General features: G+C 48.8%; 1 protein-coding gene across 2 annotated transcripts in view; it reads right to left on the bottom strand.

Annotated features, from left to right (window-relative positions):
• The window catches only part of SH3KBP1 (SH3-domain kinase binding protein 1), a 445,368-nt gene that overhangs the window by 9,538 nt on the left and 420,582 nt on the right, over window positions 1-15,248 (bottom strand). For both annotated transcript variants that reach the window (XM_006893795.1, XM_006893796.1), the window contains 3 exons: window positions 8,623-8,732; window positions 5,243-5,371; window positions 537-805 (listed from right to left, as the gene is read on the bottom strand). In XM_006893795.1, coding sequence (XP_006893857.1) covers window positions 537-805; window positions 5,243-5,371; window positions 8,623-8,732 — 508 coding nt within the window. The remainder of the gene's footprint in view (window positions 1-536; window positions 806-5,242; window positions 5,372-8,622; window positions 8,733-15,248) is intronic.

Raw genomic sequence — 15,248 nt, 5'->3', positions numbered from 1 at the left:
AGGAGAGGAGAGGAGAGGAGAGGGAGAATATGAATCGATAGGCAGGAAGAGAGAGAGAGAGAATGAATGAGAGAATGAATGTGTGTGTGTGTGAGTGATCAACAGGCAGGAACAGAGAAACTCCCTCCCAGTCTCATGGTGAGAATACCAGTCTCATGGTGAGAACATCTTGCTGAGTGTGGCATCTCAGGTTTAAAGATACCCTCTGCCTTTTTCATGCCATATGGCCCCTAAATGCAAGCCAATTAGTTCATCTGGAAGCTAACTGAAGAAACGACAATTTTGCTGACGCTGGAAGGAAAACTGGCTGTTAGCCGTATTGAGACTTAGTGCATGTGAACACTGTTTCATGGGTGATGTGAGGGATTTCCCCTTCAGCATCCTGTGAAGCGTAGCTGGCCCTAGCATGGACTCACCTCTATGTAACCTGCACACAACAGTTGCAGTGAGGAGGAGGAGCTGCGCTCAGGGAAGATGCCCACCCCAGCCCTCCAGTGCAGGGAGGCCCTGGCTGAGAGGAAGGGCCCCGCACTCACTTCTGCTGGTCCTTCATGGTCTCAATGATGCTCCTCAGCTCGCGGACCTGCGTCCTCAGCTCCTCCAAGGCTGCCTGGCTGCTGGCTGCAGGCTCCGTCTTTGGTTTTCCTTCAGTGCCAAACAGAGACGGGGAGTTGGCTCTGTGTCCGGCTGTTCCCAAAGAGGATGACAGGGAGGAGGGCACTGCTGCTGCCAGTGGGGCTGGCCCGCCGCCGCCTGCAGCCATGGCCCCTGGCTTGGGTGGCAGGGAACCTTTGTTGTCGGACACCTGTGAAAGAGGAGGAGAGTGGGCTAGAGGCAGGAAACCATGTGCTCTATGGGCCTCCCCATCCCCATTCTCTCCACAGCGACTACTCATCCCTTCCTCTTTATGGCCACCAAGAACCCTCTCAGTGCTCTCATCCAGGTCTTTATGTTTGCCCACCTCTTTGGACGAGAGTTCTGTATAACCAAACTAAATGGCTTAATGTAAACACAGAGTTAAGCTACACATCAGTCTCTTCCAAATCGGAACAGAGCAAGCCAGTCTCCTGGCCTTCAAGGAGTTCAGAACCCAATGAGGCACAGACAGACAGGCATCATCCTTTGGAAGATGAAGACGACGGGCCAGAGGCAAGGAGGCAGGCAGAGGGAGCAGTGGGGATCCATGAAAGGGATCAGTTCCCCCAGGGAGGAGCTGGGGGACGACTGGAAGGGACCAGAAGAAAGGAGAAGTGTGGCAAGAAGGGTGTTCTCCACAGGACCAGAGAGCAGAAGAGCAAGGAAGCAAATGGCTCAGCAGGGCTAGAATGTCAGAATGCAAGACAGAGGTGAGGTGAGTACTAGAAGGAGTGTGTTAATGACTTAAAAAGATCGTGTGTCAAACTACACTGCACTGACTGTAGAAGGGTCTTAAGGTTGACAGGGAGACCAGCTGAGAGACTCTCGAACAATGGAAGGTGGAAATGGTAAGGGCTGGACCCACGTGGTGGCCAAGGGGATAGGAAAAGAAGAAAAAAACCCCCACAACTTTGAGAGCAGCAGGCAGCACGCTCATCCCCTAGACTTCTGTGGGCTGCTTTGGATTCCAAGTGGGGACTGGGCTATTCATGCCTCTTGGAGCCAACACCCCTCAACTAGCAGGATGTGGGAGTGAGGAGAAAAGGGGTCAAGGAGGATTGGGGGTGAGGAGGATGGGAAGGGAGGTGGGTGGGGAAGGAGGAGGACGAGGAGTAAAGAGGACAGAGAGGAGGGTAGGGAGCAAGGAAGATGTGGGAGTAAGGAGGACGGGGAGGGAGGTGGATGGGCAGTGTGGAGGATGGGGAGTAGGGAGGACAGGGAATGAGGAGGATGGGGAGTGTGGAAGATGAGGAGTGGGGAGGATGAGGAGTGTGGAGGACAGGGAGGGAGGAGGTCGGGGAGGGAGGAGGATGGGGAGGGAGGAGGACAGGAGTGAGGAGGAGGGGGAGGGGCTGCACCTCAAGGCCATGGGGGGACAGAGGAACTGGCACTGAGATGCACCTTCTTGGCAGGAAAGGCTGCCTGAAGGCCGGGCTGATTTCAGTTTTAGGGACGTGGAGGTTTTGGAGCCCCAGGGACAGCCAGCCTGTGGAGAGCGAGCTTGACCAGAGCAATCAGCGAGAGGAGGAAGCCAGGGGCTGCATACAGGGAAATCAAAGAGGAGTGTGAGGCTCTCTGGACTTCAGAAGTGGGGTACAGTGGTGAGAGAGGATGAAGAAAGATCAGTCAGGAGAGCAGTCTGAGTATGGAGCCCCAAGAGAAGTTTCTAGAAAGGAAAAGATGGCAGGGTACATAGGTTAAGGTGTGAAAAGTAAAACTCCTCCTCAAACCTCATTTGCAACAAGTAAAAACCTTGGGGAGGCCATTTGGTGGGACACAAACTGGGGACTCAAACCTGACTATGGCAAGTCTGTGCTCATGGGAGTAACGGGTGAGGCCTGCAAGTTCAGAAACTCAGCTGAGGAGGGAAGACAGAGGTGGGAGAAGAGCGTGGCCACGCAGAAGTCTCAGGAGATGAAATTAAGGAAGGGCTTTGTTTGCTTTCTAGGATTATTTGCTGAGAGGAAGAGCCACTGGAGGGGCTGAAGACTGAGACAAAGGGAAAGGACTATGTAGAACTATCCTGAGGAGGCCAGTAGGGGACAGGCAGACAGTCACAGGGCTAGAGGCAGGAGCACGCAGGGGCACCTGGCGGGCTCAGGAAGGACATGGAAGGGAAACCGGCAAGCCAGAGGGTGGAGTGAAAGCAGTGGGCTAGGATGGGACAAGTGTGCATGACGGGGAGAGGTTGGAGCTAGTGGCAAGGCTTAGCACCACCAAATGCCCCACCAGCCACGCCAGGACAGGAGCCAAGAAGGGGCTGCCATGGTGGGGAGGGAGAGTGACTCCACTGTATGAGGGAGAGAGGCCTGGTAGAGGCAGTGAAGGCAGATGGCCGTCGTTCCCAGACTTGCTGTTTGCCCATCCGCTGCCCACTTTTTCCTCTGCCAAGTTATCACTGAGGAAAGTGCGCTTGGCAATCCAGCTACGGGCGCCTCCATGCTAGCAGAAACTAGGGGTCCAAAGGAAGGAAAAGGAACTGACATTGATACCGGCCACAGACCCGACGCTGAGGGATAGACAACTCAAAAGAGGCTCATCAATCCCTCATGTTTTACTGAGGAAACTGGGCCTAAAGACATGGGTGAACCACCACCTTAAGTGCCACAGCTAAGAACTGACAAAACAATGCGGGTTCAGTCTCCTCTATCACCCAGACCACTCACACCCAGTGGGACTGCTGCTATGGTCTCTCCTGTCCCCATCTCCCTTATTTCCTACTTCTGGGCGCCTGCTTACCACTCTGCATAATTCTGTATGTAAAGTGTCTCTTAGCTTTTTATATTGTTGTGTACCATCAAGTCAAAACCAACCCATAGCTGACCTGCCAGTGGGTTTTCAGAGGCAGTAAACAGCATGGGAAGAAACGGACCATATTTCTCCTGTGGAGCTTCTGGTGGATTTGAACTGCACACCTTTCTGTCGGCAGTGCAATTCTGTACCACTAAGCCACCAGAATTCACCATGTATACTTCTGAACTTGTGCCCTTATATGATGATCTGGGCAAATCTCAAATAGACTCTCTTTGCATTTCCTACAGGATTCACTCTCCTGGCCCCATGTAGCTAATTTCTCTCCCCCCTTTTCTTGTTGTGTACCTTCAAATCGGATCTGACTGGCACAGAAGATTACCCCTCCTCCAGCTGCGCATCTGGTGGATGCACTTTCGGGATTGCAGCGCAGCTTCTTGCCCCTAGGCCACCAGAGTTCCCTGTGCAGCTAACTGTTATAAGGTCTTGAAAGAGTATGGCTACTGTTCTTTCTGATCAAATTCGCTCAGGAATAATTTCTAGATGTACAGGACAGTATGACAGGACAACTCTGGGGAAGTCAAGCTGCCAGAATGGTCGGTGTGCCCAGCAGAGGTGTGCAAGGCGGATTTCCACCAGTAGGTGTCACTGTAGACACATTTCAGGGACATCAGAGACCAGGTCTGTAGGCACATCTCCTGAGGCACCAAAAAGACCCAGGCTAAGCCCAATTTCTGCAAATGGAATAATCTAATAAAGGGATTCAGTTGTGTGAATAATTACAATTGATCAGTTTAATAGGATCATATTTTCCCACTGTATCATATTTTTATAAAAATTCATACTTGCAAAATTCTCAAGTCTATGAGAAGGAAACTCCCACATACCTTAAATTTCTTCAAATCCTGCTTTAAATGCCTGACAATAGGTAAAATGAACTAATACTAATGGAAATGACAATTTCAGGGAGGGACAAGCGAAATAACATTGTGGGTATTATAATGAATGTTATATAAAAATGCAATTTGTTTCATAAACTTTAACTCAACAATAATAAAAAGCACAGGAAAACTGGGGAGAGTGACTATGGTCTTCTACTTTTTATTAAAAGACACTGCCAGTGCTTATGGAACAATTAATCTAATTGAGTCAGTTCTTTTGAGAAAATAGTAACATTTCGGTTGGTATTAGTAGGAAGAAGGGCACCCCCATAGGGTGCATTTTCAAAGCCACACTACATAGCAAAACAATGTTTTCTAAACAATGTTTTCTTTATTCCTCATAAAGTAGTCACTTAAAATAGCTATTCTATTCTCTAGATATGCAGCAAAGTGAAAATGTTTTCTGATGATAAAATGTACCCTAAAATCAAAATGAGTTTTTCAGGTGATCCTATTTGTTATTTGTATTTACTATTTGCCCATCATCCTTTCCAAGCTTTAAAGACTAAAGTAAAGATCAGTGGGCAGACAGACAGTATTGGACGTCATTAATGTATTCTTTCTAGGTACCTGGAGGGTTTGGAAGTGGTTTTGGCTGGTGTCGCTAAGAGGGGGCTGCTGGTGTTGGCTGTGGTGCTGTGTGTGCCCCACGGGTACTATTAGTACATGTGTGTTTGACAGAGCAGAGGGAAAACACCATGGGAAATACACTTGTGCTGCAGGGATTCTGGGCGGCTCTGTAACATGCCTCAGGGAGTCCGAAGACCACAGTTGTGGCCATCGCCGAGCAATGACAAGCTTGCACTTTCTGCCCACCCTTGTTCAGTCTACAACAACCCCCCCCCCCATATGGGGATGGACAGGAAGAGAAGAAGACAGGGATTCTGTGTGTTTAAAGACAACTGGTCACTCACTTGGGATATGGTAACAGTCTTGGACGTTTTCTTTGATGCGTCTGCTCCTCTGTGCACAAGTGAAACGTGTTCCTCTCTGTCTTCTTCGGGACTTGGAGAGTCAAAGATATCAGGGCTTGAGAGGGATGACTAGACAAGGCCAAAAGAAAACACAGTCAGAATGACACCACTACAGCTTCTGTTAGCACAAATCCCAGGACTACATAGTTTTCAAACAGCTCTCTGGTCTAGTAGATTAGGCACCAGCTATTGGTGGAAAGGTCAGTGCTTCAAAGCCACCAGTTGCTCCAAGGGAGAAAGATGTGGCAGTCTGATCTTGCAGAGATTGAGGCCTGGGGCACCCTACAAGGTGGTCGCTATGACGCAGAAATGACCCCACAGCAGTGAGTTACATTTTTCAGGGCTTCTGTTCTGTTTTCCAAAAATGATCTTGGGGGTAGAAAGTATACTGCTATCTGTCTGCTGGCGACAGTAGCCCAGCTGGTGAGAGAGGAACTGAGATTAGAAGCCAAGTTTCCTAAACACGGGATCTTTCCACTGATGCTTCTCCATTAACTCACTCATTTCACTGTCCATCTTCCTATTTTCTCCCTCCTGCCCCCTTTCCAGAAATATCTGCTACTGTGTGCCAGGCACTGAGTGTGGTACTGGTTTCAGATATCCTAGGCTGGACAATTGAGTCCAGTGGGGAAGGACAGATCGGCTAACAGGAGGCTGTCTCTAGCCATCCTCCACTACACCCTCTACCACTCCTTTTCTGGAATCACGCAATCTGCTGCCTTCTGAAGAGCCCTGAAAGGAGCTATCTGGAGGGTACCTGCCTCTAGGGGTCAGGAGTTACAGGCCACTGCCCAGAGCCCAGAGCCTATTTGCACAGGCCTGTCCACCAGCTCAGTAAAAACACCACCTTCACTACTGATGGCCATCAATATCTACTTGGGAGGCTACATTTGCGGAGAGACACCCCAAAAATGGCATCTTGGTGGTAAAATATCAGGCTAACATACCTGTCCTCTCTGCCTCATGGAAAAGCTAAAGTAAACTGGATGAACGTGAGCCGTTTCGCCGGATTCACATAGTCGTAAACTATTACTGCATTTGTATCTTCCTTTTTAAGATCAAAGCAGATAAAAAGAAGAAATCCCAAAGCATAGCAAGGATTCTTGTTGAACAGAGGTGCTCCCAGAGAACCTCTGGGGGAGCTCCCACTGAACTTCACCTCTGAGCTGTCTGTCCCCTATGAGAGGATCATCCTGACTGGAACCAGCACCAAGAGAAAAGAATCAAATCCAGTGGTGCTTTTTAGAGAATTTTTTTAAGCAAAGTGTTACATTTAAGAGGTCTTGCTTGCAAATTTTCATTTAATCTGTGACTCTATTTACCTGGAATACGCTCCCCCACTGCGAGGTTTCCTATTAATCTATCATAACTGCTTAACCACCTTGCAATGCCTGAGTCATTTGGTTCTTCAATTCATTAAAAAAGCCAGCTTCCTCCTATCCAGCCAATGAGCTGCCGATCACTGCTTGCTCTTTGAATCCTATAAAGGTAAACAGCTCTAATAAGGGCAAGAGGCCACGATCTGGGGCATTTCCTCAATCGTTTTCTCCAGTGGCTATTTATGAAATCTGCCTGCTTCCAGTCATCCCATTTGGCGATGAAAAACCTATAGGTGCTAGTTGCGACAAGAGTAAATAGGAATTCAATGTAGACACTCATCAGGGACAGAGCGAAAGGAAAAGAGGAGAGTGGAATAATTCCATTTCTTGAAAGCACAAATGTACCCTGTTAAGCGTGCAGATACAATAACTCCATAGAAAGCCTTAAGTCACTGTGCCTCCCGTGGGCCAGGACCATGGACATCTCCCTCCCATCGTGGCCCTGGGGATTGGCACAATGCAGAGTACAGAGCAGGCAATGCCAAGAAATACTGGTGAACGACTCAACAAACTCTGTAGTCTAAAAGCAGAGTGAAGACAGCCTGCAGTAAAGGTACTGCGTTCCCTAAAACACACAGGAACTACCATATATGGCCTGTGTGGATTAAAAAAAATCCTCCAACCCCCCCAAAACACACACTGAGTCAGACTTGACTCTAAGCTGACCTCCCACTGGGTTTCTGAGGCTGTAAAGCACAGGAGGTAAGACTGCCCATCTTTCTCCCCCAGAACCTCTGCAGCAGCACTTCCTGAGACTACAAGGCAGTGCACACACTTCCTCTTGTGAGAGGTCACACATCACCTCTGTGGAAAGTCTGCAAAACTCAGGCAAAAGTGAAGCCTGCATTGTCACTGAATCATATGCAGCATGATGTAAGTGAACCATTTTGCCAGAATGACCTCCACTTTTTCTCCCCCCATCACCAATGTACCCTTTAATAAAATGCAGAAGGTGGTGTGACAGAAAAAAGGAGAGGAGTGAAATATGACCATTTACCATCGCACAAGAACCCCTCTGTATGAGTCTGGTGCCTGGCATGACCTACATCAACTTTGGTGTCAATGATAATGAAGAACTGAAAACAACATAAATTCCCAATGCACTGGCTCAGTAAACACTCTCAACTATTTGTAGGTTAGAACACCAGGTGGCCAATGAACGTGATATTCTGGAAGAACCAGAATGAGAAAAAAATGGTGCAAAGAGGGAGAAGGGAAGCAAATTCCAAAACACTGGATGCTACATGATCTCCTTTGCAGGACTGATTTTTATATACAAGAATCGTCATTATGATAACTTTTTAAAAGGTCAGTAAAGATTACAGCAAGAGTTGAGAAGTTCTCAGTTCTGGGAAGCAGGATGTGAGGGAACTTGCTTCTTTTTGCTTTCCATTGCTCAAGTGTGGCTGGGTGAAGCTGGGCTGCCTTGGTGAAGGCTGTCTGGGTGAGGGTGGGCTGCCTGGGTGAAGGTGGGCTGCCTGGGTGAGGGGGGCCTGTGTGAGGGAGGCCTGCTGACAGTCGCTTGCATGAGGGCTTTGTAGCAGCAGCTCTTCACTTTAACTCTCTCTATTTACAGACTAGCCTTTCTCTCCTTTTCTACAACACAAATGACATGTTTTTTTTTCCCCCTTTGCAGTCTCCTGTCAGGTTCAAATAAGAATCAGTCTGGCCGGGGAGAGAGGGAAAGTGGGAGGAGAGGGTGCACACCTCTCTGGCAGAAACACAAGGAACAAATAATGGGCAGGAAGCCGCTTGATTAAGAAACCTCAAATCTCTTGTGGCCGGCTAGAGGGCTCCTGCCCTCCCTCTCCTGGCTGCCCTCCCTCTCCCGGCTGTCCTCAAAGCGGCCACTTGCAGAAAGGTCCCTAGCTGGAGTCTTTAACATTCCTGCTTTGCACCTCTGGAGAAAGATGGGTGGGCGGGCGAGGAAGAGACACTTACAGACGTGAGGGACTGGGACGGAGGCCGCCTCCCCGTGGCTTTTGGTCGGCTTGTGGTTGGGTGACTGAGTTTCTCAGTAGATGACACCACAGAGTCAAAACCTTCTAGGTCTAAAAGAAAACAAAACACAGTTTGAAGAGGCAGGAGGGAAGGCTCTGGTTGGATAAGCACTGCTTTGCCATAATGACCCTGCCTGACATTCGAGCACACCTCACCTTTTAGAAAGACTGATTACACCCCTGGGTCAATCATTAAATGCCATTCAAAAGGAATGAAGTTATCATTTCCTCATTGGCTTAACAAGTAGCACAGAGGAGTGAACACGACTTTGCTTTCTCTCTTTAATGATATATTCCGAAATCTTTAAAACATGACAGAGAGACAAGTGAAGGAGGAATCCCTCTTGTTTTCCTCCACAAATCCACATCAACTTTAGAAGCTAAAGTGTTTCTGTAGTCTCAATACAAGAGGCAGTTACCAGAAGGTACAAGAGCCCAGTGGATATCGGTCACCGATTTTGGAAGATTCCTCCTCTGGCTGTGACAGAGTGTGTGGCCCATGGCGAAGGCCCCGTGGGCTCCACTCTGGCACTGGATGCCTTTTGTCCCACCACAGCACTTCACTTGTTTTATGTGTGGTGAAACACAACAAATGTTTTGCCAATTCAACCATTTTACACGTACAGTTCAATGCCATTAATTGCATCCATCATGGTGTTGTCACTGTTTCTAAATGATTTTACAAGCTCAGCAGTGAATCAACTGCCCAGCCCAAACCACTAGGCAGCCCTGGCATCTATGCATTTCCCCATTTAATGTCAGTGGGATCACATCGTATGTGTCTTTTTGTGACAGAATAATGATTTCAAGGTTGACCTGTGGTTTCGGGGCTTACCCTTACAGATGCATGGAATTTCACTGGTGGTATGTATCACAATTTGTTCATCCGTTTGTCTGGGATTCTTTTTAAAAAAATTTATTACAGACTTTGGATTTCCATTCATTCACTGTTGCACTTTGCTCCCTGCCCACCCCTCCCCCTTTTGGGTTTTTTTTTTAATTTTTATTATTTTTTTGTGTGTGTACTGTCAAATCAGATCTGACTGGTACAGGAAGAGATTGTCCCTCCTTCTCCAGCAGAGCATCTGGTGGATTCGAACTGCTCACCTCTGGATTGCAGTGCAGCTTCTCTTGCCACTAGGCCACCAAAGCTTGCCCCATTTGTCTGTTGATGAGTGTCTCGGTTATTCCTACCTTTTGGCTATTGTGGTGAAATGGTGCAGTGAACGCTGGCCATCCTCTGACCACGAGGTTTACCAGAGTCCAACACTCTTGAAGCTGGCACAGCAGAAAAATCCAAGAATGTGGGGTGCTAGCAACCCTGGTAAGCTGGCCACCACCCCAGTTTCTTCACGTGTCAAGTTAATAGACCATTATTTAAGCCACTTCTAAATTCAAATATTCCTTATTTGCAGCTGAAAGCATCCTTGTTGCTATAACTGTACACTGATCATAGCAGAGAGGTTCAAAGGAACAAGAACGGGTTTTCTGCTTGTTTCATTTTTCAGTTAGGGAAGCAAGCTTTGGTTAGTGACAACAACAAGCCGTCTGGATGTGTGACCATCAGCTTTATTCAATTAATAATCTAGGCAGGTGTTGTCTGCAAACTGTTTCCTTCAGTAGATTATGCAAAACCAAGCACAACTCACAGGTCTGGAGAAGCCATCAAATTACACCTGGGATTATATTACATGGCATTATTCTTGCATCTAGTGAATGAATAATTACTCAATTAACTCATCTTAGTAAGTCAAGACAAGTATAACCAAAGGTTAAGTATCTGAAGAAACAACACAAGAAAAATGTCAGTGGTGCATTGAGGCCACGCATCAGCCAATCAGCATCCGGCTCCAGGAAGGCCCCGCCTCTGCAGCTGCGGGCAGAGTCCCCGCAGCGAGGATGGGCCTGTTCAGAGGAGGCTAACTAGGCTGACCCCTCTCAGGGGCCTCCCTTTAGGACAACTGTATTTTCCTAAAAGATCCCTCTTCCAACCCCGGCCCAGGACACATCTCTCCCAACCCCTTGATGCCTGGGGGGAAAAAAAATTCTCCTTTATACATCTAGACTGAGGGAAAGAGCCATCACTTGACAGTCACAGTCAAATTCATTTTTTCACGTCACCTTTTATTTCAAGAGTTCTCCATGCTCAGCGCATAATTTGTATTTGTATTTTATTTTAGTGTGTGTGTGTGTGTGTGTGTGTGTGTGTGTGTGTACCGTCAAATCGGATCTGACCGGTACAGGAGGAGACCGTTCCTCCTTCTCCAGCAGAGCATCTGGTGGACTTGAACCATGCACCTCTGGGATTGCAGTACACCTTCCTGCCACCAGGCCACCAGAGCTCCATAATTTGTATTTTTAAATATTTTAAACTGGAACAGGAAAGGCAACTATACAATCTTACCACCGAGAGATAGCCACTATTAATATTTGACTGTTTTCTTCCAGGTTTTATCCAGGAACCCCTGCTGATGCTACATTCTGTTTATTCCACTTAACATTGTATCCTGTGTCTCCACAAATTCTTCCTAGGTATTATTAACAGCTGCACCATCTTCTATTTCACTGTAATTCATGATTTACTGATTTTACAAGCACTCCTGGGTGGTACTAAGGAAACTGATAGCTACCTGTAAAAGTTGGTGGTTTGGTTCCACCCAGAGGTGGAACCACAGGTTAATGATCTGTAGAGACAATACCAAGGAAAACTTCAGTGGTGCATTGAGGTCAAGGGCCAAAGTGATCCAATTAGGAAAAAATCAACCTTGAGAACCTTATAAAGTAAGGCCATATATATCCAGCATGAGTCACTTTTAAAAATTATTATTGGATTGTTTCCAAATCGTTCCTCCCCTTTTCCTTGCCATCATCAGAAAGTACCCCACCCACTCCCCCAGAGCTGGGGGAGAACAGATCCAGACCAGGATCTGGTTTGCCAGGTGGGGGCGTTGGGGGCTGGTGGACCTGGCTGTTGAGGGCAAGCGGCATAAAGAGGGGTGAAGGAACCCGAGGTGGAGAGACAGGAGAGGGCGAAGCCTGGAGCAGCCACGGAGTTGTCGGAGGAGGAGTGGTGAGAAGGAGCCCTCCAAGGTTCCCACAAAGCAGGGGCTGGGCTGGGAGCCATCAGGGGCAGCAAGGAGTGACCAGTGTCACCATCTTGGTCAAGAAAGTGAAAAACAGGACTGGAGGCAAAATCAGACCAGACAGAGCAATTACAGAACTCTGGAAGCGTAGTGGCAAGAAGCTGCGCTACAGTCCCCAAAGGCAGGGAGTTTGAGACCACCTGTTGATCTGTGGGAGAAGAATGGGCAATCTCCTTCCATGCAATTAACTGCCACTGAAAACCCCCTGGAAGGTCAGCGATGGGTCGGTTCTGAATCGATGGTACACAACAACAACTACAAGTTCTGGGTCACCACCTTGCCTGTGTCCTAGCATTACCTGGACTCTCTCTCTCTCTGTGTGTGTGTGTGTAAACACTGCAGGCTTGATCGCACTCAGAGGTGAACTTCATTGGTCTGCAGCCTGGGCATTGGCCGAGCCTCAATCTCCCGGGTAGGAATCCTGACAGAGCTCAGAAGTGGTGCCCACCTGGGGACTGAGGAGCGGGAGGGGCAAGCCAGGCCTTGGGGAGGGTTTCTGGTGATTGGCAGGGTGCTCTGGGCCCAGCGGGGATAAAGCCAGCTTGGCGCTTGGCAGGAGGCCTTGCATTTATGCCTGAAAAGGGGTGCTCACTCTGTCTGGTAGGCAATGAGGTGCTGGAGTGGTTGGGGACTGTGGTGATGGAAGACTCAGGCCAATGACCAGTCAAATCAAGGATGAGGACTTGGTACGAAGAGGTGGGGAGTGGGGTGGCGATGCAGGGAGGGGAGCGAACGGGGTGGCCTGAGACTCTTGGGATGAACGTGGCCCAGCCACCAGCACACAGGGATCCTGCACTCATACCAAGCAGTATCTGGGCGGGACCACCTCTGCCTTTCCCCTCACTGGCGCACAGCAACGCATTGGGCCCTCCTCCTCGGATGGCAGCGCTGATAGGGTGAGATGGCGACGTAGGATTAAGTACATGGTCACACTGTTGTCCTTGTCAGCTGCTATCAAGTCTGCTGCTACTCATGGCAACGCCAACAGGACAAAGCGCTGCCTGGCACACCCTATCTTTCCAATCACTGTCTTTGCGGCTGTTGTTGGACCCTGGGTGCCTTCCAACCTGGGGCTGGACTTGCAGGGCTTTCGGGATTGGACAATGTTCTATAGTGGTCCCCAGGGCTCTGCTGGCTGAAGGCCTACGTACCCCAGCCTGGCCACCTGCATGATGGGGCTACACAGCAGCCCCCAGAGCATGCTGTTTCCTCCCCCACTCAGGAGCTAGGAGGCCAGTCCTAATCCCTTAATGCAGACCCAGCTGAGAAGGCACTTAGCTCCTATAAAAGTGCCTCTTGGAAACAATGCTCAAACCCAAGTGGCATCAAGAACAAGGCGCATGAGGTCAGAGGCCACGTGCTGGGAAGGTGACCACAGGGTCCCCATCTGTCTCCATACACTGTCTGTTGCAGGCTGTGTGTGCTTCTGCTTTCTAATAGCAGCAGCTCTGAGCCAGGCAGTGAGGGCCTGGCCTTCCCCACTGGGGACGGGGTAGCTGGGACTGAGGCACAGTTTCCATGACTAACCCATTGTGGTGGGAAGAAAACGGCCCAATTTTCATGGTGGTTTTGGCATGCATTAAGCTGAAACTCGAGATGAGCATTCTCAGCCTGGCTGGGAATTTTTCTCTCTTAATAATAAAAATAAAATAAAAAGAAAGGTTTTTACGGCCTTAAGCTAGTCCAAAAGTTTGGGATTGGCCAGTGTAGGGGGATTTTGTTTTGACAGTCTGGTTTCATGACGAGATCTCAGTTTTTGCAAAATGTGGCAAACACATGCTCTGCAGAGCCCCGGGGATAATTCCCAGGAGCATGCAATGCTGTGGCTCCTGAGGAGCCAGGCTCCACGGGGCGTGCTCTCAAAAGTCCAAGCTTCAATCACGCCCTATTTAGTTCAATTAGAGAAGGCAGCATCACTTTCCACGGATGTGAGGATGGTGCCAGTGACCACAAGTGACCAGTAAGGACAGGCACTGAAGACACTGAGGAGGAACGGCCCAAACGGGCCAGCGGCCACCCACGTCACTGCTCCCCTCACTCACTGGCATCTAGCTGAGTTGTGACTCCCAGAGACCCCCGCGCCCCGCCCCCCCCAAGTCAAGTTTGTGAGGCTGCAGATCTTAACAGGAAATGACTGACTGACTACCCATGCTTCTTCTGTGGAGCCACTGGTGGATTCAAACCTCCAGAGATGGTTAGCAGTGCAATTCGCTACAGTCTTCACCACCAGAGTTCTGTCACATGTTGTTGGGGTTTTTTCAGGGGAGGGCTCTTAACTGGTTTTGCTCATCACTGCAACTCCCTGCTCTGGACTCAGATGAGTCAAGGCATGAAGTTCCCGACAGGGGAAGCCTGTCGATGGCCTCACCTCCCAGGATCTCCCATCTTTGCTCACTGTGTCCCCCTTAGATCAAGGCAGTTGGAATGTCTTGCTTGGAATCACCCTGCAAGGGATTTCTCATGTTAAACACCTTTCCACTCTGCCCACTGCCACCAGAGAGACGCATATAGTTCCAATCTGAGTGTGCAATCCTCCCCAAGTTCCCAGGAAAGCCTATGAATTTCTCCTTATTAGAAGCCCCTTGGGCTGGCCCAGACTCCCTTCTCTGCTTTCACAATGATAGCTTCCCTCTTCCTCATGAGCCTCTGAACATACTGATGGCTCTGCACTAAAGCCTTTCTTCCAGCCCCCCCCCCCCGGCCCGGCTCACTCTCCAGGTCCAACACGACTTGGCTTGAAGTCTGGGATGGGTGCTTCTCACCCACCACAAAGGCCTCAGCATTACTTACCCTGGACGGAAACACCTTGCTGAAGCCTGAGCAGAAACCCCCCCTTATCTCTGTCTTCCTCAGGTCTGACATCAGTCCTCACTGCAACAGCTATTCAACAACTAATTACTGAAAAATTAACCCACCACCTTTCTTCTTGTTAGATGCCAATGAGTTGAGTACGACTCCTAGTGACCCTGAGAGCAACAGATCAGAACGCTGTCTCATCCTGCGCCACCCTCATCATCTCTCTGAGCCCACAGCTGCAGTCACTGTGTCAATCCATTTCACTGACGGTCATCCTTTCTTTTGCTGACTCTCCACCTTTCCAAGCCTGATGTTCTTTTCCAAGGAGTAGCCTCTCCTAGCAACATGCCCAAAGAATGTGAAATTAAGCTTTGGCATCCTTGCTTCCAAAAAGCAATCTGGCTGCACTTTCTCCAAGAGACATCTGTTTGTTTTTTTTTTAAGTCAATGGGATATTCAGTACTCTTCTTCAACACCACAACTCAAATGCATCAGTTCTTCTCTTGTTATCCTTATTCATTATCCTGCTCTAACATGCATAGCAAGTAATTGAAAAGACAATGACCTGAATCAGGAGCACCTTAGTCTTCAAACTAACATCATTCTCCTCATTACTTTGTTTTTTTTT

This window comes from Elephantulus edwardii, unplaced genomic scaffold, assembly GCF_000299155.1.
Source record: "Elephantulus edwardii isolate Elephantulus edwardi_28Jun2011 unplaced genomic scaffold, EleEdw1.0 scaffold00131, whole genome shotgun sequence".
Lineage (NCBI taxonomy): Eukaryota > Metazoa > Chordata > Mammalia > Macroscelidea > Macroscelididae > Elephantulus > Elephantulus edwardii.
This window is presented reverse-complemented; position numbering and strand designations above follow the sequence as displayed.